At 45.5% G+C, this 22,052-nt stretch overlaps 2 protein-coding genes across 4 annotated transcripts in view; one reads left to right on the forward strand and one right to left on the reverse strand.

The window, feature by feature from the left end:
• WNT5B (Wnt family member 5B) overlaps positions 1-22,052 on the forward strand; it is a 150,725-nt gene that overhangs the window by 66,018 nt on the left and 62,655 nt on the right. The window lies entirely within an intron of this gene.
• FBXL14 (F-box and leucine rich repeat protein 14) lies at positions 17,662-20,399 on the reverse strand. The gene has a single exon (XM_007525874.3). It carries the CDS (start codon positions 20,350-20,352, stop codon positions 19,150-19,152), a length of 1,203 nt encoding a protein of 400 aa, XP_007525936.1. The 5' UTR covers positions 20,353-20,399; the 3' UTR covers positions 17,662-19,149.

Raw genomic sequence — 22,052 nt, forward strand, 5'->3', positions numbered from 1 at the left:
TGAGATAAAAGAGATGCTTGAGATGAGAAATGGCTCCACTGGTAGAGAGTTGGGCTCATGTACCTGAGGTTTCTGGTTCCAGTCCCATATGCACCAGAGTGAGCTCTGGCATCTTTCTTCCCTCTGTCTCATGTGAAACTCTTTCTCATATGCAATCAATAAAATAGATCTATTTAAATTATTTAGTATTATTTATTGCTACCAGGGTTATTGCTGGGGCTAAGTGCCTGCTTGAAAAACCCACTATTCCCAGTGGCCTCTTTCTTCATTTCTCTCTTTCTCTCTCTCTTTCACTTTCTTTTCTTTCTTATATTTGGTAGGAAAGAGAGAAATTGAGAGGGGAGGAAGAGATAGAGAGAAAGAGACACACCTGTACTCCTGCTGCAACACTTGTGAAGCCTCCTCCTTACACATGGACACTGGGGGCTTGAACCCAGGTTCTTTCTTATGATTACGTGTACCATCACCTGGCTCCAAAAAAATAAATCTTAATAATAATAATAATAATAATAAAGAATGTGTACTGACTACCTGTGTACTGATTTCGGGCTTTGACCATTCCAGTCATGAGTGATATCTGACTTGTGTGCTTGGTTGGGGTTAAAGGCACTGTGAATAAGCACTAGCTCCATGGTCCTTAGCTTTCTCTTGGGGCCCATTCTCTTTCTGGGTCAGTGAGAATCCTGAGCTCCCAGGCTCACTCCCCCTCGAAAGGCTGGTCTGGTGTGCCTCTAAGACTCTGGGACACTACTCTAGTTCACATGACCCTGTCCCTACAGGCTCTCCTGGTCTGTGCTGTGTCGATCCTTGGAGCCCACAGTTATGAGTCACTGGTCTTCATGTTCTTGTCTCAGGAGAGGTGAGGGATAGGCTACTTACCTGTGGCTTTGTCTTTGGCTTGATCCTAGCATCTTGACACAGTCACTCATTGGTTCCAGCAGACAAGTACTGAATTAGCATCCCATGAAGCTTGAAGGGCTGTGCACTAAGCCTGAGCCTCCAGGAGAAGGACATGTGGGGCTCAGGGCCTTGACTCTTCAGGCCTGAGCAGGTGCAGAGTGCCAACAAGTGCCCAGCATACAAACCTTTGCTCATGATGTGTGTCCAGTACTGAATTCTGCTTGTATCGAAGCCTATGGGTGCCCAGGTACCACTGTCTGACAGAGCACTGTGTGGGCTGGGTGTGAGCTCTGGGCCTCCTCCTCTGTGGGTCCCAGATAGAGAAGGCCAAGGCTGAAGGAACAGTGAGGGGTCCCACTGCTGTAGAGCCTGAGGCATCTGAATTTGTGCCAACACTGAGATTCACCCAACACACTGTGCCCAGCCCCTGCCACCTGCTGACATTTCACTAGTTTTGAACAACACCTTTAAGGGGCCCTTTTTTTTCTTTTTTTCTTTTTTTTTTTTTTTAAGATTTTATTTATTTATTAATGAGAAAGATAGGAGGAGAGAGAGAAAGAACCAGACATCACTCTGGTACATGTGCTGCTGGGGACTGAACTCAGGACCTCATACTTGAGAGTCTGACGCTTTATCCATTGTGCCACCTCCCAGACCGCAAGGGGCCCTTTTCTTCCTTCTGGCACTTTCTCTAATAAAACAAAGTGATAAACAACAAAACAGGAAGTGATTCCAAATCACCATGTAATTGTAGACCCAGTTTGGCTTGGCTTCCCTTAGGGAACTGTCAGCTTGTGCTTTGACAGGGGCAGGTGGGCAATAGTAAGTGGAGTAACCCTGCAATTCCTCTCCTAGGGATATATCCTAAGGAATCAAACACACATACAAAAATTTTTGTGTATACCTATGTTCATAGCAGCACAGTTTATAATAGCCAAAACTTGAAAGCAACCTAGATGTCCAACAATAGAGGAGTGGCTGAGAAAGTTATGATATACATACATAATGGAATACTACTCAGCTATTAAGTATAAATGAATTCACTTTCTTCACCTCATCTTGGATGGAGCTTAAAGGAATCATGTTAAGTGAGATAAGCTAGAAAGAGAGGATGAATATGGAATGATCTCACTCAGACAGAATTTGAGAAATAAGAGCAGAAGGGAAAACATAAAACAGAATTTGGACTGAGTTTGGTGGATTGCGCCAAAATAAAGGACTCTGGGAGGGGGCTTGCTTTCAGGTCAGTATGTGATGGTGGAGGAGGACCTAGGGTGGGGGTGAGAGTGTTTTACATAAAACTGAGAAATTTTACATGTATCCATAATTGAATTTACTGTAAACCATTAACCCCCCCCAATTAAAAAAAAAAGGCAGGGTGACAATCCTGAGAGGGAGAGTAGGAAGGGAAGAGGGAGCTATATAGTCATTTAGCCCCATATATATCGAGAGAGAGAGTTAAAGAGACCACAGCAACAAAGCTTCTTTTAACATGGTGGGAACCAGGCTTGGTCTCAGGTTATACACATGGCAAAGCAACACACCAGCCAAGTGAGATAGTTTGCTTTAGTTGCCTCCCCGACCCCACCTTTAATTTGATTTTTTTTTTTTTTTTTGGTGTGTGTCACAGTGAGATTGACATCAGGGCTCATCTGGGTGGGGGAGTGGGGTGGGAGACGACTCAGAACTGTCAGAGATCAGCCTCTTCTGAGGAATGACTGAGGAACCGTCTGGCACACACAGAGACTTCAGACCTGCTGCCCTGCTCACCATGGGCTGGCTCCCACCCATGCTGAGAATCTGAAACCCAGCTCTGCAAAACATCCACCCCAATGCTGTTTCCTCTCACCCTTCCTTTCTCTTTTCCTTCCTTCTTTCCTTCCTTCCTTCTTCCCTCCCTTCCTTCCTTCCCTCCTTCCTTCCTCTCTCTCTTTCTTTCCTTCATTCTTTCTTTCTTCCTTCTTTTCTTTCTTTCTTTCTTTCTTTCTTTCTTTCTTTCTTTCTTTCTATCTCTCTCTCTCTCTTTCTTTCTAAAACACACATGAGACACACCCGCATGGGCAGACCCAGATTACAGGCTGTAGCACTCATACTGTGGGTTGGGAGCAGTTCCCAGTGAACTCCACTTTTCTCTCCCCAACCTGGGAAAGCAGACCTCCAGACAAGTGAGTGTGAGATGGGCCTCTCTCCCCAGCCCTGAGCCCAGGAAGGCTTGCTTGAGAGAGCTTCAAAATAAATATATACTAGGTAAGAGATTGTCCTGAATCTATACTGATTATCATTTTAGAGAAGTCATCCATACATTCTAGAATGTTCACCATTACTAAGCAATTAATCACAATCACCCAACAGGATCTGTGATGGTGGTGGAGGGCTGCTGGAAGGGTTAGTCTGAAGGAATCTTTACTAACATTTTTATAGACTCTTAAAGTCATTTCAGCTCTTTCACTGATAAAGCTGAGAACAAGTGTTAACAGTTCTGCCACTTGGCTGTCAGCACTCTTGAGATAAGCTCATAATGTTTCCCAGAGAGGATCTGGGGACCTGGGAACTGAGGTTAGAGTCTTAACCAGTGCCCACACATGTTTAACTTTGAGATCTTTTATAAATTAAGAATTGAAAAGTCTCCATCAGACTTCACCATAGTTGACAACTCTGAAAATTAAGGTTGAGTCTAGAAGGCTCTGCACTATGACTGAGGCAGCCAGGGAGTGGCATGGCATTAGATGAAAACCAAATGGCAATTTGGCTTTGTCCTGATTTTTATTTGGGCAATATTTTATTTCATTTATTTTAGATAAAGACAAAAAAGGATAGAGGAGGGAGAGGGAGAAAAACAGAGACTGAGACCACAGCATCAAAACAAAGCTGTCACCAATGCAGTGGGGGGCCAGGCTCAAACCTGGGTCATGAAAATCACAAAGTACTGAAAATCACAAAGTACTGTACAAGTGAACTATTTAGCCATTCCTGGGACATTGTTACTACTACTACTACTACTACTACTACTACTACTACTACTACTGCCACTACCATCACCAGCAGCAGCAGGGTTATTTCTGGGGCTCAGTGCTGGCACTATGAATCTGCCATTTCTAGAGTCCATTTATCCACTTTTTTTCTTTAAATTTTTTTTTTTTTTTTTTGCAGGACAGAAAGAAACTGAGAAGGGAGAAGGAGATAGGGAGAAAGACAGAGACACCGCAGCATGGCTTCACCACTTGTGAAGCTTCTCTCCTGGAGGTGGGGAGCAGGGACTTGAACCCAAGTCCTTGCTTATGGTAATATGTGTGCTCGACCAGGTACACCACTGCCCAGCCTCCTCCTGCATAATTATTTAAATAAGGATTTTTTTTTTTTGGTCCATATTCCTGGGGGTAGGGGGGGCGAAATGTTAGGGGAAGATGACTAGAGGGCTCTGAAACCCAATTCCATCAGTAATAGTAATAGTAGTAGTAGTAGTAGTAGTAGTAGTAGTAGTAGTAGTAGTAACAATGTCCCAGGAATGGCTAAATAGTTCACTTGTACAGGGCTTTGCTATTTTCATGGCCCATGAGAAGAGGAAACAAGGACATTTGGAAGTAATAATAGGTGTGTTTGTGACTTAGAAAGGAAGAGGAGGCAGGACCATAGAAAAAATGAAAAAAAATATATAATAGTCAACCCATATCTGTAATCTTGGGAAAATCACTGCAGTTGGGGACACAGAACTCTGGTGGTGGGAATGGCATGGAATTGTACCCTTGTTATATTGGTGCCCTTTGAGGGGTGCAGTTGTTACTATGTTCAAAGCCCAGGCGCATATCCAGCTCCTCACCTGCAGTGGGAGCTTCACAAGCAGTGCATGAAGATGTCTCTCTTTCTCCCCACCCCCAGCCCTCCTTCTTCATTTTCTTTCTGTCTCTACCAAAAAAGAACAAAAAAGGAAGGGGTAAGGGAGGAAAGAAGTAGCTACCAGGAATAGTAGATTTGTCATGAAGACACCAAGCCCCAGTGATAACCCTTGGTGGCAATAACTAACACACACACACACACACACACACACATACACACACACACACACACACACTCACACACACACACTGATTGCCAAGCAAAGTCATGGTAGTTGTCACTCATCTGGAGATGCCTGGATGAGTTTGGAAGGAGAGCCACACAGCAGGAGCCAGTTGCCTAATCCGAGTCTGCAGTTCTGGCTTGCAATACCAGGTGTGGGATGATGGTGTCCTGAATTAGGTGAACAGGAGGAAAAGTGAGTGAACAGACTCTTAGAAATAAGAAGCTATATGAGGACAGCTAGAGCAGGAGTGAGTCAGGTGCAGCCAGACCCCCAGTATGAGGAAAAGAAGCTTCAGTCATTCCCCTGTAGGCTACCCCACCCTGAGTAATCTGGCAAAATTGTATTCTACATTTTATTTTTGGGTTCAGGGGCATTCCCCAACTATCTGAGGTATGCCAGTTAGACAAAACCAACTTTGAACTGATAATTTTTTCAACCTCAAAATATTTCCTTTTCTTTGTATACCTCAAAGACAGAAATTGAGAGGGGTGGGGAAATAGAGAGGGAGAGAGACAGAAAGACCTGCAGCCCTGCTTCACTCATGAAGCTTTGTCCTGCAGGTGGGGACCAGGGGGCTTGAACCTGTGTCTTTGCACACTGTAATGTGTGTGCCTAACCAGGTATGCCACCGTCTGGCCCCATTAAAAGAACATTTTAACAAAAAGATTTCAAATAGGTGAATGGAATGATGAGCAGTCTACTTTTGGACCTGTTCACCTTGGAAGTTTCATGGTGGTTTGTTCAGCATGGAGAGGTAGGGCCAGAGTGTATCAATAAGAGGGCTGGCTGGCAAAATGGGGAGTGTGACATCCTGCCCTGCCCCAGTTCAGGCAGGACATGGCAGGGTTAGAGTAGGGTCAGAGGTTAATTAAGGGGTACTCCCCCTCAACACAAGATCCTGTCTGACAGCCCCTTTATAAATCAGGGCTTGGGTGGGATCAGAGTAGGACTGGTATTGTGGCTTCCAAATCCCCTCCATCTTGTTGGAATTTGTTGGAGTTCAAATATGGCACACTTCTTTCAGTGAAGGGATAGGAAGTCCACATACGCAGAGAATTGAACCAGTTCCGTATGTCGGAAAGCAGGACCAATGGCAAACAGAGTGTGTGGGGTTATGGGAGGAGGCCTTGCTGCCCCCATTCTTACCTAGTAATCCCTTAAAAAATAATTGCAGACCCAAACCTCTGGCCTCCAGCACATTTTCCACTTGATTAGAGGTCTTTGTGAGGTGGGGAAAAGGGCCTGCCGACTTGTACATTGTGCTGAAGCCTGAAATGTCCAGCTGGGATTTTTTCCATCAAAAGGGGATTTTAGCAAAACCATTATGAAGGGCTTAAGGAAGCAAAGCTGCTGAGCTGCCAGCAAGAGGTTAGATTAGCATCAGCAGGCTAGCTCTGGGTGCTGGTAGAAGGTAGAACGGAGATTCAGCCACTCGCACACAAGGGCCCTGGCTTCTCTATAAGCTCCTGATAGGTACACAGGCGTGAAGACCGAAGGCCTAGAAATGTTATGGGGGTTAACATGAGGACATCAATGGAAGGCAGTCCACATCAGGGAGGTCTGTGTGTCTGTGTGTGGGGGGTGTACCTGCTGGTGGCACAGACAGGGCCAGGGGACCCAGGGCTCACTGTCCAGGGCAGATGGAGGTTGTGTGGACCTCAGTTCTGTGGGGGAAGGACAGGGAGCTTCTGCAGTGGTTGACTAGTCTGCAGACATTAATCTGGTGCCTAGAGTCAGGGGTTTGGGGCAAAGTTGCCTCAAATAGAAACTGGTCATTCAGAGCTGACTAGTGTTGTCAGCTTTCCATTCTGGCCAAAGTGGAGCTGCAGCGAGGCCTGTTGGCTGCCACCTGCTGCGCAGAGCCCAGCAAACACTGTGGCCCAGCCCCCTCCCCAGGGCTCACTTGCTGGCCCCTTCCCATGTGCACTGTCCTGTTGGCTTGCTTATTTTCCTATCAGAATGGAGTCCTGGGGTTGGGGAGACAGTACCATGGCTCTGCAAAAGGACTTTCCTGCCTGAGGTTCTGAGGTCCCATGTTCAGTCTCCAGCACCACCATCAGCCAGAGCTGAGAAGCATCCTGGTTAACTAATATAATAATAATAATAAATGGTACTCCCAGAGTGGGAGAAATAGGTAGAGGGCTCTCAGTCCCAATTCCATTAGGATCCAGAGAGAGAAGAGGCAAAAGGAAGGACATTCAGAAGTAGTAATAGGTGTACATGTGACTTAGAAAGGAAGAAAAAGGGAGTCAGGCTGTAGCGCAGTGGGTTAAGCGCAGGTGGCGCAAAGCACAAGGACCGGCATAAGGATCCTGGTTCGAACCCCGGCTCCCCACCTGCAGGGGAGTCGCTTCACAGGTGGTGACTTCACTCTCTCCTCCTCTCTGTCTTCCCCTCCTCTCTCCATTTCTCTCTGTCCTATCCAACAACAACAACAATAAAACAATAAGGGCAACAAAAGGGAATAAATAAATAAAATAAATATAAAAAAAAACTAAGAAAGGAAGAAAAGGTAAGACCATTTAAAAAATGGTCAAAAAGATAGACAGATATAGAAATGATAGTCAACCCATATCTATGACCTTGGGAAAACCATTGCAGTTCCCAATGGAGGGCATGGGGACACATAACTCTGGTGGTATTACCTTGTAATTTTGTAAATCAATATTAAATCACAAATAAAAATAATAGTAAATGGAAATGTGGATGAAGTGGGGCATTCACCCCAGCTACTGTGAGTGTCCAGAGAAGGCCAGGCTGCCCTTCTCTGAGGACACTCTCAGACACATGGTGTTTCTCCTCACCCTACACCCCCAGCCACTTGTGAAGCCTCCCCCTGCAGGTGGGGAGCAGGGCCTTTGCACATGTTGATATGTGCACTTAAGCAGGTCTGCCCCCCCATCAAATTTCATGGATACATCCTTATTGCTAGAGCTTGTCAGCCACCCTGGGTTTTCACCTCGATTTTGTGTGGAGTGACACATACTCTCTTGTTTGGTCTCTAACCAGAATGCCTCTGTGGATAGAACCGGGACCCTGCCTCATCTGACTGATACAGTGTGATGGAAGGAGCTCAGGGGATTGTGTCCTTTTTATCTCCATCTTTGCTCCAACTGCCTGCTTCACTTCCAAGCCAAGATCCTTAACTTCTCTGATACTCCCAGCCTGCCCCAATTGTGACATTTTCTGGAATCTGGCCAGGTTGGTTCAGAAGTTTTTTATCTTTGTTTTAATTTTTGCTGCCTAACTTCTCCTAGTATATGCTTTCCACAGGAGGAATTTAGGTTTGAGCAACCTTTAATCTTTATCAGGGCTCTTACTTATGTTCAGCCTTTAGATTTTATGAAGATTCCTTCACCTGGGAAATGAAGCTATTTTTTTATTTATAGTTTTGTTGTTTTTTTTTTTGTTCATTGCTGGAGGTGGGGGGTGGGGGTTATCACCACTCCCACTCTGGGCTGATTTTTTCAGAGACAGAGACTATAGCACCAAAGCTTCTCCCAGTAGGGCAAAGGCCTGATTGGCCCTGAGTCATGTGCATAAAGCTAGTTCTAATATTAGTAACAACAACAACAATACAAGGGTGGAAAGGTCACTCACTAGGAAGAACACACACTTTCCTATGCTGTGGGACCTGGGTTTGAGCCCTTGGCACCACTACCATGTGAGTACTTTGCACAGTACCACAGGAAGCTTCAGATACATTGGAGTAGGCTATGGAGTCTTTCTTTTTCCTTTTTAAAATTTCTCTCCTGTCTTTCTAGCTGAAACTGAAGGGGGGAGGGAAGAGTCTTCAGAAAAAAAAGTTTTTTTTCCATTTTTTTCCTGAAAGAAGCAATAGAATTTTTCATCACCAGAAATGTTCCATTTTTGTATAATAATAAAAATGAAAATAATATAGTACTGTTGACTCTTGCTATTAAAATTTACATCTATGTGTATGATGTAAATTACTGAGTGTCATTTGTTGTATCCAAACCAGTATTAGGTTTATGGGATTTGGCCTCAAGTTAGGGAGGGAACAGACCTAAGGTTTAAGTGGGATCTAAGTTCACCTGAAGTTTTACAGCATTTTACTTGTTTAATGAATAATAGAGGTTGTCATAAGGGACAGTAGTTGTCCTTTAGTTGGTATATACACTTTTGCCGGTATATCTCTTGGTCAATTGTATACAGCATTTCTTCTGAAGATTATCAAGGAGTGACATTAATGCTGTTGCTGTCAGAAGAGATTAGGGGATATCTCTTACTTTCTTTGGTGTAGTTAATTGAGTAGAGTGGTAGAAGGAAGTGAAGTAGGGGAGAGTGTCTAGGCCTAAGTAGTAAATATTTGGATGAGACACTTTAAGGTGTCTCCTTTAGGTCTCTCTACTTGCTTGCTGGGCTTATTAAGTCTAAGTCTAATCACAGCAGACTACTGAGCACTTTTACTTTGAGGTATATAGCTTCCCCAAACGTATGGGTACATATGTCCATGAAACCTGTTTCTTATGCCATATATCTAGGGTCTATAACTTTGTTAGGGAGTGTGCTATTTGTGATGGAACTAGGCAGTTCCATGCATTAGGAAAAGTCTCACCAGATTATTGGAGTTGTAAGGTTGACACCTCAGGTTTGATGTCTCTGGATATAGTCTGAAGTGAAACGTGGTGTGGTGGCACTGGTTGCACTGATTTAGTTGAGGTCAGCTGAGGCAATATCACAGGGTAGGGGATCAAGTAAGAGGAGAAGCTTCAAGAAATAACAAGCAAAGTCCAAGAGATTCTAGGAAGGGAGAAATATGGATTTTAAAGATAATGGGGGTGTTTCCTTGCTATGTTAGAGTTTAAGAAGGCAATAGAAAAGTAGTATTATAACCAAGTTATTTGAGAGCTTGGTTTACTTTGAAAATCACATGGTTAGGATTTTGAAGGAATCATGTTAGGTGAGATAAGCCAGAAAGAGAAGGATGAGTATGGGATGATCTCACTCATAACCAGAAGCTGAGAAAGAAGAAAGACTGGAAAACACAAAGCAGAATTTGGAATGGGGTTAAAGTATTTCACCAAAATAAAAGACTCTGGTGGCTGGGGGTTTGGGGGAGTAGATTTTCAGTTCCATTGTAGGGGGAGTGGGACTATGGACACATACCTCTGGTGGTGGGAATGTTGTTAAACTATACTCCTATTAACATATAATCCATATAAATCACTGTTTATTCAATATGCTAGGGGGAATGTCTCAAGTTCTTTAAATGCCTAGATTTCAGTTTTAAGTATATATTCCTTTAGTCTAAGCACTTAATGGTTTAAATTTGGAAACTGATTGAGTTCTGACACTTGTTAAAGCATTTCAGACTTTGTTTTTTGTTTGCTTGCTTTTTACCAGAGCACTACTCAGCTCTGGTTTATGTGGGGGATTGAACCTGGGACTTTGGAACATCAGGAATAAGAATCTCTTTGCATAACCCTTTACTATCTACCCCTCCCAGTTAGTATTTCTAAAAATAACATTTTTTTTCAAACACTAAATTATTTACAGTCTTAGACCAGGTATATCAGAATCAACTGATCCTGTCAGTATCTAAGATAAAGATATTTATAGATATCATTAAATGATAGAAATCTTGGTGACGTCATGTATGGAACAACTTCATCTTTTGCTGTGATGTAAGATCTTTCTCTGGTCAAGTCTTCATTTCCAGGAGGGAAGTAGCTTCAACAGACAGGCAATGCTGCCACCTGCTGGCAAAACAAGGCATGCAGACTGTGGATGGACTTAATCCTTCCACTTTGCATCTATCTCCCTGCTGGAAAACAGCTTTGTGCTAACCTGCTTAATTTTCCTGCTTTATGGTGTATGCTAAAGATCATTGTAACAATCTTGGGGTAAAGGAGAACATTAGGTTGTACTAGCTACCTTGGACGCAGGTGTAGACATGATTCCTAGCCTTTTCATAAGGTAGAGGTATTTTGTTTTTGCTTTGTCAGGGAGAGGATGAACAAAGTCAAGGAACTAGCAGAAGGAAAGAAAAAAAAAGTGTTCTGTCTCCTACCTTTGAAAAAAGAGATTGATTTTAAAGTCCAAATATCTCCCTCCATATGTATATGTGTGTGTATGTAATTTATATGTAATATATATATATATATATATGTAATTTTCCCCCCAACAGCAAAGAGGGATGAGGATGCTGAGTCCCATGCCATATAGTCAGTTGTCCCATTAAAAGTCAGGTGGGGGAGTCGGGCTGTAGTGCAGCGGGTTAAGCGCAGGTGGTGCAAAGCACAAGGACCGGCGTAAGGATCCCGGTTCGAGCCCTGGCTCCCCACCTGCAGGGGAGCAGGGGAGTCGCTTCACAAGCGGTGAAGCAGGTCTGCAGGTGTCTTTCTCTCCCCCTCTCTGTCTTCACCCTCCTCTCTCCATTTCTCTCCATTTCTCTCTGGCCTATCCAACAACGACGACATCAATAATAACCACAACAGTAAAACAGCAAGGACAAAAAAATGGAATAAATAAATAAATACAAAAAATTTAAAATTTAATTGCTTTGATAAAAAAAGAAAAATACATAAAAAAAAAAGTCAAGTGGTGGGGAGTCGGGTGGTAGCGCAGTGTGTTAAGCGCCCTTGGTGCAAAGCGCAAGAACCGGCATAAGGATCCCGGTTCGAGCCCCCGGCACTCCACCTGCAGCGGAGTCCCTTCACAGGCGGTGAAGCAGGTCTGCAGGTATCTTTCTCTCCCCCTCTGTCTTCCCCTCCTCTCTCCATTTATCTCTGTCCTATCCAAAAAAAAAAAAAAAAAGTTTTGAGACAAAATAGCCTTTAAAAAAAAAAAAAAGTCAGGTGGTAGCCCATCCAATTGAATGCACACGTTACCATTTGCAAGGACCTGGGTTCAAAACCCCAGTCCCCAACTTGCAGGGGAAAAGCTTCACAAGCAGTGAAGCAGGTTTGAGGTGTCTTTCTTTCTTTCTGTCTCCCCCTCCTCTCTCAGTTTCTCTGTGCCATATCTAAAAAAATAAAATTAAATAAATTAAAGCAAAATAAAGTCAGGCCCACAGGTGTGGGAGGAAGCTGGGCCAGATGCCTTGGTTTGGGCCATGCTGCTCTGCTGACTCTGGGCACAGCATCTGGGTGTCTGACTCAGTACACATAACATCAGCTGGGATTGGCAGAGCCAACTCTCATCCACCCTCTGACAGTCTGCTTTTCACAGCAGCAGGCTTCAAGCTTAATGATGTCCAGGGGCCCACAGAACACACCCATATTGCTTTTATAAGTTTTTGACTCTGAATAGTGTACATTCAATGTGAACCAGAAGAATTCAAAATTATCACTTTGATGTTAGCATTTTCACATTGTTTATGACGCTTATCGGCCATGCTTGTAGTTCATGGCTATGGATTTTTTTGTGTGTGTGAGGTTAAGATTTAAAACATTAACGTGAAAATGGAAGGTACTGAAATTAGATTTTCTTCCATCTAAGGAAACCAAGTAATTGAGGAGCTTAATTGTTGAAATCCCTTTTATATTACTCACCTGTCCCATTTTATTCACAGTGATTTTACTAAAGACTCTTGGGATTATCAGGTCTATTTTTATTTTGGTGCCTCCATACTTAGGACAAGGTCTCTTATGGAATGTGCACAGAAAATGCTAGTTTGAGGGGCCAGGCGTTGATGTACCTGGTTGAACACACACATTATAGTGCACAGTGACCCAAGTTCAAGCATCTGGTCCCTACCTACAGGAGGAAAAGCTTCACAAATGGTGAAATAGGGCCATAGGTATCTCTCTGTCTCTTTCCCTCTCTACCCCCTTCCCCTGCTCTCCCAATTTTTATCTCTATCCAATAATAAATAAATAGAAAATGCCAAGGCCAGGTGATGACACACCTGGTTGAGCACACGTGTTACAATGCACAAGACCCAGGTTCAAGCCCTCAGCCCCTACCTGCAAGGGAAAAGCTTTGCAAGTGGTGATGTAGTGTTGTAGGTGTCTGTCTCTCTCCCTCTCTTATCATCATCTTCCCTCTCAATTTCTGGCTGTCTCTATTCAGTAAATAAATAAAGATAAAATATTAAAAAAAAAAAAAAAAAGCAAGGAAGAAAATGCCTGTTTGAGTTAAAAAAAAAAAAAAAAACTTTAGGGGCCAGATGGTGGCGCACCTGGTAGAGTGCACATTACAACATGCAAGGACCAGGGTTCAATCCCCCAGTCCCCACTTGCAGGGAGGAAAGCTTCACTAGTGGTGAAGCAGGGCTGCAGGTGTCTCTCTGTCTCTCTCCCTCTATATCACCCCTTTCCTTCTCAGTTTCTGGCTGTCTATACCCAATAAATAAACATAATAAAAAATTAAAAAAAAACTTTCCAAAGATTTACTGTGGACATTTGTAGTTGATATTTCCATATTTTAACTTTTTTCATGAAGAAAAAACTTAGCAATTCCACATTATTTATAAAAAGTAATCTAGTCTCAAATGTTTTCCCATGGCCCAGTTCTAGTGACTAGAATTCTGATGTGGATAGTAACTATGGACATGCAGTAGGTGCTCTGTATGGTCCATCTGGACTGAGTGTGGTTGCATCAACCAAGGAGGCATGAACTAAGGTGGGGGCCTGATATTAACAAATTAGAGCTGTTTGCAGTTTCTGGACAAGTGAGATTTGTAACTAAAACATCTGTGAAGTTGAGGCCCTTTTTTTTTTTAAAGTCTCTGAATGAAGAGAAAATAACTTGTGTTTCTGCAAGTTGAGTCTGCTTGATAGGAGGACGGTGTGAAAGACGCTAGTGAGTGGTGTGCTAAGCATATGTGAGTTCTTTTTGAGGCTATCATAATCATTTACTTCCAGTTTGTTCTTACATAACTATTTGTAACAAACATTGCTTCCCCAGCCCCCAGGAGCCCAGGCCTTAAACGTGTATGATTTCACTGATCCTGGCCACATTTTTTTATTCAGACGCACACTAAGAGACCTCACAGCACCAGAGCTTTCCCAAGTGCCATGGCACCACCCTGTGATAGCAAGACCAGTCTTAATCCACCCCATCAGCCATCCCTCTGGCATCCAAACAGTGTCTTTGCTACTCCGCTGTCCTAGAGCACTTTCACCAACTTGCTTCACTGACCACACGGCAACACTAAGGTTCCATCCTCTTCAGAGCATATCTAGTTTTAATAAGCATCAGAAGTGATTCTAATTTTTAACATGGGGTTTTCCTTTTTCTCAGTGAAGGGACATGTTCTAGTTGAGCAGTTCTCTGGAGTGAGGGGCAGGGTGGTGCTCTGAAGAGGATGGAACCTTAGTGTTGCCATGTGGTCACTGAAGCCTGAAGCCTCTTAGCCCTGAGGCTGATCTCCTATCACATGGGCAGATCCTGTCAGCCTTAAAAGCCTTTCTCCATGTGCCTAATTAACTGTACAATACCTGCCAAATTTGGAAAAGCAAAATGTTTGGAAGCCAAGAAGCAGATGTTCTGACTGGCTCTCTCACCTGGCAGGTGGCAGCCCCTTGGCGGGGCGTGGGGTGGGGTGGGGTGGCTGCAGGTGCAGAGCTGCCTGCTTGGCCTGTCGTGGGACCCACACCTGCCCCCGCTTTAGACAATCACAGAATAATCAGATAATAATAATAATAAACTTTTAAAATGTATTTTTATAGCTCTGAGAAATGAACCCTGGGCCTGGCGCATGTCTGGTGCCACTGAGCCTCACTGACATGATTTTAAAAAATTATTTGCGGGCTGAGTGGTGGTATACTTGGATGAGTGCGCATGTTACTGTTTGCTGGCCCCAAATCTTTGTAAAGAGAAATATATACACTCTCCTGGCTTAACAAACACTAGTGCTTTGAGGATGTTTATATACCCCACCTAATGAATGCTTTGCTGCTTCCACCTCAATCATATGCTGTGTGACACCTTTGCTGGGAGACTAAGTTCTCCACAGTCCCCATTTTCTGCATTGGCACAGGCTGCTCCACCAGGCACAGCCAGAGAAGTCACTGCAAAAGAAGAAAATGCTAACACAGGTCATTTGTCTATAGCAACATTTGTCAATTGTCTAGAAACTGCCTTTTTCTATCTGAGAAATGAAGATATTCTCTTACTCCAGCTGTTCACTTACCTCTAGTAAATTCTAAATTAGTAGTAGTTTGACAAGAGATCCAAATGTGGGTGTCTCATATTTCACATTCACTATAAAAAAAAATTACTTGTATAGCCTGGTGAGGGGGGGTGGCACAGTGACTGAATATTGGACTGAAAAGCCTGAGGTTCAGTTTGATCACCAGCATCATATGTGCAAAAAAAAAAAAATGCTGATTTTCTCTCATTAATAAAGCTTTCAAAATACATAACCTAATGAGCATATATATTGACAAAAATGAGATAAATATGTGGCCTAAGCATAAGTTTACATGTGAATAACTTTCAATTTCTAGTCCTTTACTTTGCCCATGATGCAGTTTTTAAATTTGGGACCATGAGGTAGTCAGGTGATTTGCTTAACCCACATTATTTCATCAAAAAACCTTTCACGGACTTCTTAGGGGTTCAAATGGCACAGCATTTAGGCCTTGGACTCTCCTAAAGAGGCAGAATCAATTTCTGAAATGCTTGATGCTAGGAAGAGTAACACAACAGAGGAAGATCACTGAATGACATCATATAGAGCAGAAGCCAGGGACTTTCTATTGGATTAGGGGGGGAAATTGCCAGATTGTAGTTTTCTTTTTTTTTTAATTTGTTCATGTATTTTGTTTTATCTTTATTTTTAATTTGTTCATTTATTGACTAGAAAAAGAAAGAAGCTGAGATGCAAGGGGGAGATAAAAGGAGAGAGACAGCAGTAGCATTGCTTCACTCCACTCGAAGTTGGGGACCAGGGGCTTGAACTGGGATCCTTACACTCAGTAGCATGTGTGCTCAACAAGAACCAGATCTGGCCTTCTAATCAAGTTTTTATTTTTTTACCTCTATGGTCTCTGAGGGCCACTAACCTTTCCTTTTAGAAAGTCTGAGCTTTCTAAGAAAAGTTCACATTTCTCTCAGTGTTCTGTGGATGGTTTTACTTGCATTCCAAGTAAAGCATCAGTATTTGGGGAATTGGCCCTCATTTAAATTATACATTATATGTCCTTATTTAAAAGAAAGACTTTACCTTTAAAAAGAAACACTAATAAAAGGAACATTTGGTTTTTCCCATCTGTGTGGCTGACTGATCAGGTTGAATTTTCTAAACTATTTAAGGCAATCATCCTTGTCTCAGATGCCAAATGTGGAAGGACCGAAGTTCAAGCCCTGGGACCTACAGGGGGAAAGCTTCACAAGTGGTCTGAAAGTGTCTCTATTTCCCTTTCTACCTCCCCTCCCCTTTCAATTTCCTGTCTCTATCCAATACTAAATAAAATTATAATTAAAAAAACAAAAAAAGAAAAATTAAACTTAAAAAAACCCCAGCGAATCTATAGCTTGTGTAACCTTCATGTGTTGTGTCAAATGCTAAATAAGGAAGCTGGCCCAAATTTAAAATCCCTAACCCTTACCAGAGTTCACACTTTTTACTTTTTTAAGGCAGTGAGCACTGTAATGTAAGAGGGAAAAAAAGGATCCCATACCTTCCCCAAAGAAAAGGAAGATGGATCTAGTGTCAGGCTCAATTAGACCCAATTGTGATGGCTCTCCAAAAAGGAACAATGCAGCTTTTGTGATTTACTCAGCAGAAAGCTTGGAAATTTTACAAAACAATCTTACCCCAGGAGAAGCCTGGGTTCTAGTTCTCTTCCTGGAAAAAGATCCAGTAAAGTTTTAGGCTACTTTTATCAGCTCTTGCTAGGATCAAATCCTTTTTTTTTTTTTTTTTTTTAATCTCAGGAATAACTAAGAAAGACTGCTGTGAAATCAAGAATATGAATCACTCCACTGTTTGAGTATTTTGCTTCCTAGTTTCTACAGCCCAACCACAGGACATCAGATCATTTAGTTACTGGTCCACCATAAAGGTCTCTTGGCTAGAATTGTTGGTCTTCACTTATCTGCCCAGAACCTTCGACCAAGTGAACCAAGTGGCCAGTATCAACTCTGGAAAAGCTTAAAATTCAAATGTACAAGAAATTCTGGCCATTCCTAGGAAAACTGCTTAAATATCAATATAATGAGGACTGGAGGAGAATGTTAAAAAGAGGGGCTGAGCTGCCTACCCCCTCTGCTGGAAGACCTTCTCTCACTGCAGACTCAGCATGCATGGCTGAGCAGGACAGCCTCCTGTGACTAACAATGGCTCTAGTCCCCTGGGCTCTTCACTGGTTCACATCCTACCAAACCCATCTTCCACATCTTGAGACCCACTTTCTCAACTTCACCCACAGAACTTCCACCCAAAGAAAATTTGGTCACCCTGGCGAAACTGTGACTCTAGCAAATCTGGTTTTTGAAAAAATTTCATTTTGTTCAAATTCTTTATATTTCCATGTTGAGAGTTTGTTACAAACAAAAAAAAATATGCCATTCTCCAGTCTAATCACATATTTAGAAACAAAATACTTAGATGTCAGTAGTAAACCTTAATACAGAATCTAACCATGAGCTCCCGCAAACCACAAAGGATGCACTGAACTAACTCTACACCTGATTTCCTTTTCGACTTGTGAGGACACAGTGATCCCTCCTACTTTGGCCCATACTCAAAACACATTGTTTTAAAAATAAACTCACAGATACAAGGCTTGTGTTTTTTTTCAAAAACATACTTCATATTTCCTCTTTTATTATATAAATATCAGTTTAACCTTTTACTTGTAAGAATATAAACGTTTTAAGAGGATCTTTGTTATTATTTATAGAAATTCACAAACAGTACAATTAATTGATAAAGGTCTCTGGGTTTAACTCCATGATCTCACAAGATGCTGTGGGGGACTCTAAAAAAATAAACGAAAAATTCAACAGAAATATACATCCTACTCAAAAGCAATTTTAAAGCCACAAGTCCCAACTCCCACCAAAATAAAGTCACCTATTCCTCCATTTAGAAACAAAAATTTAAAACCCACAAGCTCCCATCACATTAACAGAGCAGAGATAAGACCTGAATTTCAGTCTTCTGCCCTTCACTGCAGCCCCAGGGGCTATGCAGCCAACTCTGTGGCTCTGCTCACAAGGGGAAGACCTTTTTGTGGGGAAAACTAGGAAGAGGGTGAGGACAGGGCAGATTTTGCATATATAATCATTTTCAAGACACAACCTGCATCTCAAGCAAACAGAAAATGATCAAACCTTATTTCTCCCACACATCTGTGCTATAAATGAACATTTAGGTACTCCACTGGGTGCTCAAATCCCAGTGGACAAGGAGAAAAGGATTTATAGCCAGAACATGGAGGTGCGACATACTGGATGGAGTTTAGGAGAAGCCAGAACATTAACAACAAATAAATGTACAAACCCAATGAGCATTTTTCCAGTCTAGGCACAAAAATGTTTCAGTCTCAAAATCTCTCTCTTGTAGAAGAATTCCAGGGCTTCAGAGAAAAAAGTAAACTAAAACGAGGTAGCCAGACATTTGTGTGTGTGTATATATAATATGTGTATATTATATATATAGTTCACATATATAATATATAAACTATATTCAGCAGAAAAAAGAAAGATCATGATTTAAGGGTTTTTTTTAAAAAAAAATTTAAACAAGACAAAAACGAAAGGAGCATGAAGGGTAGAGTTCAGTAAAAGGATTAAATGGCGAAGAGACTGGGGTTAGTGGGAGAGTGGAAGGAGGGTGAAAAGGCCCTTGTAGTTGGGTTTGCTTTTCATACATTTCAAAATAAAAACCAGATCACAGTATCCAACTGAAAGCTTAAGTGAAGGCAGACATTTCCCTCAACTCCCCTGGGCGGAAAGGACTAGTCACTCCCACCCCCATTTCCAAATGCCACAGCAGTGGGGATCCATTAGCTCAAAGGGTTTGTCCGTCCCCTACAAAGGGGAGCCTGCCAGCGGGTGGTGGCCTAGTCCAGCTGACCGTGGGCGGGGGGCGTGGCAGGAGGAGGAAAAGGGCCCCCTGATGCAGAGGAGACTGTGCTTCAGACAGAGATGCTGGGAGGGAGGGATAGGAGATGAGGAGCCCCGTGTCATCATCCACTGCAGTGGTCTGTGCAGGGATCTGGTGGTGAGGGGAAACTGGGCAGGGCAGGGCCAGGGGAGCTGTCCCGCCCTCACCTGACCTTCTCACTGTCCGTCATCTGCCAGAGTCCCAGGTTGAGTACCTTCAGGCAGGGCAGCTGGGTGATGCGCTCCAGGCCGCGCTTGGTGATGCGCGTGCAGCCATAAAGGTCGATGCCGGTGAGCTGGCTCAGGTGCTCAGCGATCAGCTCCAGGCCCTTGTCCGTGATGCGTACACACTGCCCAATGTTGAGCGTGCGCAGCCCGTGCATCTGCCGCACCATGCGGTTGATGCCATCGTCGCTGATGTGGCAGGAGCAGAGCGACAGCGACTTGAGGCCGTCCAGCCCCTGGGCAATGTAGGCCAAACTCTGGTCCCCCACCTTGTCACAGAAGGACACGTCCAGCCCCGAGAGGCGCAGGCTGCCCATGGCCAGGTGCATGATGCCCGTGTCGCTGATATTGTCGCAGGAGCGCAGGTTGAGGCTGCGCAGGCTGCCCATGTGCGACAGGTGCAGGAGGCCCGCGTCCGAGATGCCCCCGCAGAAGCTGAGGTTGAGGAGCCGCAGGCCCGTCAGTCCCCGGGAGATGTGCTTCAGGGACAGGTCGGTGAGCTTCTGGCAGTCCTGCAGCGTGAGCTGCTCCAGGCCCAGGCAGCCCTCGGCCGCGCTGCGCGTCATGCCGGCCAGGTGCCCGATGCCCACGTCGGACAGGTGACGGCAGCTGCGCAGGTTAAGACTCTTGAGGCGCTGGAGGCCCCAGGCGATGAGCAGCAGGCCGGTGTTGGTGATGTTGCTGCAGCCTCCCAGCTCCAGCACCTCCAGGCCCTTGAGGTACTGCGCGATGCGGCCCAGGCTGCTGTCGGTGATCTGCTTGCAGAGGCTGAGGTTGAGGGCGCGCAGGGAGCCGATCTCCTGCACGAACGCGTGGCCCAGCCCGTTGTCGGTGAGGTTGTAGCAGCCGCTGAGGTTGAGGCTCTCGATGTTAGCCATGCCCTGGATCACGTAGCTGAGGCTGCGGCGCAGGCTGAGGATCTGCACCCGGCGGATGCCGCGGGCCTGTAGGCTGGGGAACAGCGACGGGTTGGCCCGGCGCAGGTGCAGCTTGGCCTCCACCCCGCGCCACACCGACTTGTGGTAGGCGGCGTCCCGCCAGGCCGTGCACACCTGCGCCGCGCGCCCCTTGTCGCGCACGTCCAGGTAGCCGAAGATCATGGCGAGCAGCTCGGGGAACAGGCACGAGATGTGCGTCTCCATCTTCCGCCGCCCCCTCGCGGCGCCGGGACACGAGGCGCGGACTGCCGCGGCCCGCAGCGACCAGAGCGGGCGCCGCCGCCTCGGGCCCAAGGCCCGCCCCGCCCGCCGCCTTCCGGCCGCCCGTCAGTCCTTCTTCCGTCCGTCCGTCCGCCCGGCCGCCGGCCTCCCCGCCGGCTCACATCCCGGGCGCAGGCGCCGCGCCCGGAGCCGCTCTCGCCGCTCTCGCCTCGGGCTAAGCTCGCCCCGCGCCGCCCGGCCGCCGCCGCCCCCGCGCCCCGCGCCGCATCCTCCGCCGCCGAGGCCCGGGCGCCGGGCGGCTTCCGTCGCCGCCTTTGTCTCCCGGCCGCTTTTCAAAGCTCCCAGCCCGGGCCGCCCTCACTCGCCGCCCGGGCGGGGGGACCAGCGGGCCGGGTCGGGCCGCCGCGCACGCGGCCCCCGCGCCCGCCGTCCGCGGGCGGTTGCGAGCCGCCAACCCCGGAGCGAGCCGAGCGCGGCGCGGACCGGGCGAGCAGGCGGCCCGCGCGTTTGGTGGCGCCTGGACGCACCCCCGCCGCCGCGCTTGGCGCCGCCCTCCGCCCGCGCTCCCCCGCGCGCGTTGGTACGGGCCGGCACTGCAAGGCCGGAACTGCGCGGCCGTTACCCTGGAAACCAGCTCGCCCGGCGCGAGCGCCCGCGTTAACCCTTGGGTTGCCGGGCGGGATCCGCGCCGGGCCCCGCCTCCCCTAGGCCCCGCCCTGTCTGCGGCCCTAGGCTCACCGCTGCCTTCTGCTCCCTGTGCAGCTTACATCCTCCCCATTATTTTCCTGCAGACCCCAATCACAGTGCCCAGTCGTCCTCATCTGGAGTCTCTTCTCTCTCTGCCTGTCTCCGTCTCTCTCTCACTCCCCTCTCACCGCCCTTTCCTCTCTCTGTCTCTCCCCCCTCCTTTCTCTCTTCTTCCTCTCCCTTTCCTTCCCTGCTCCCTGTCTCCCATATCTCTCCCCTCACTGTCGCGTCTTTCTCCCCGTCTCCTCTCTTTCTCTCCTCCCCTACTCCCTAATGCCACTCAGTCCGTGCTACCACACCCCAGTACTCCCCCATAGGGCTGCTCTGCTCTTTAAGAGAAATTAGCCTTTATTCATCCACATCTTAGCTCCACATTGACCCTCCTCCAGTCTTCATTCGGGAACTGTCCACTCCTGCTACCTTCCTGTCTTGTGGGGGTTCCCACAAGCTGCAGTGAATGGAAGTGAAAACTTTCCAGGCCTGCAAGCCCACCCATTGATGGCTGCTTAGCCTACTTTGTTTAGGACTCTTTTCTTTTGAATCACTTTACTAGAAAAATATGTATATTCAGTACATTTATATATGCCTATGCAGAACTTCCCGACTTTTAAAAATTAAAATAGAATGCCTGTTGGACTGAAAAGATAAAAGATGTTGCAGCAAGTATCTTGGTTTATAAACTGTCTTGTGAACCAAGGCAATGCCCTATGCTAGAATGGCTCCCAGTTCTTCAATACGCACACACAGGATATGATTTCAGGCTTTCATTTTCATTAGTCCCAAACCAAGATTTTTTGGTCAGTGTAAATAATTCTCTCTGGATTTTTAATGGATTTAGTTGGCATGTCACTTAGAGAGTAGGCAACCGGATTTACCTATCAGGAAAGGAAAATGGCTTCATTATTTTGTTGAGGATCTGGACAAGCTTTAGAATA

This window comes from Erinaceus europaeus, chromosome 4 (genome assembly GCF_950295315.1).
Source record: "Erinaceus europaeus chromosome 4, mEriEur2.1, whole genome shotgun sequence".
Taxonomy (NCBI): Eukaryota; Metazoa; Chordata; class Mammalia; order Eulipotyphla; family Erinaceidae; genus Erinaceus; species Erinaceus europaeus.

Excerpts from the sequence above, each read along its gene's own strand:
- FBXL14 (XM_007525874.3), bottom strand. The coding sequence starts at position 20,352 with ATGGAGACGCACATCTCGTGCCTGTTCCCCGAGCTGCTCGCCATGATC.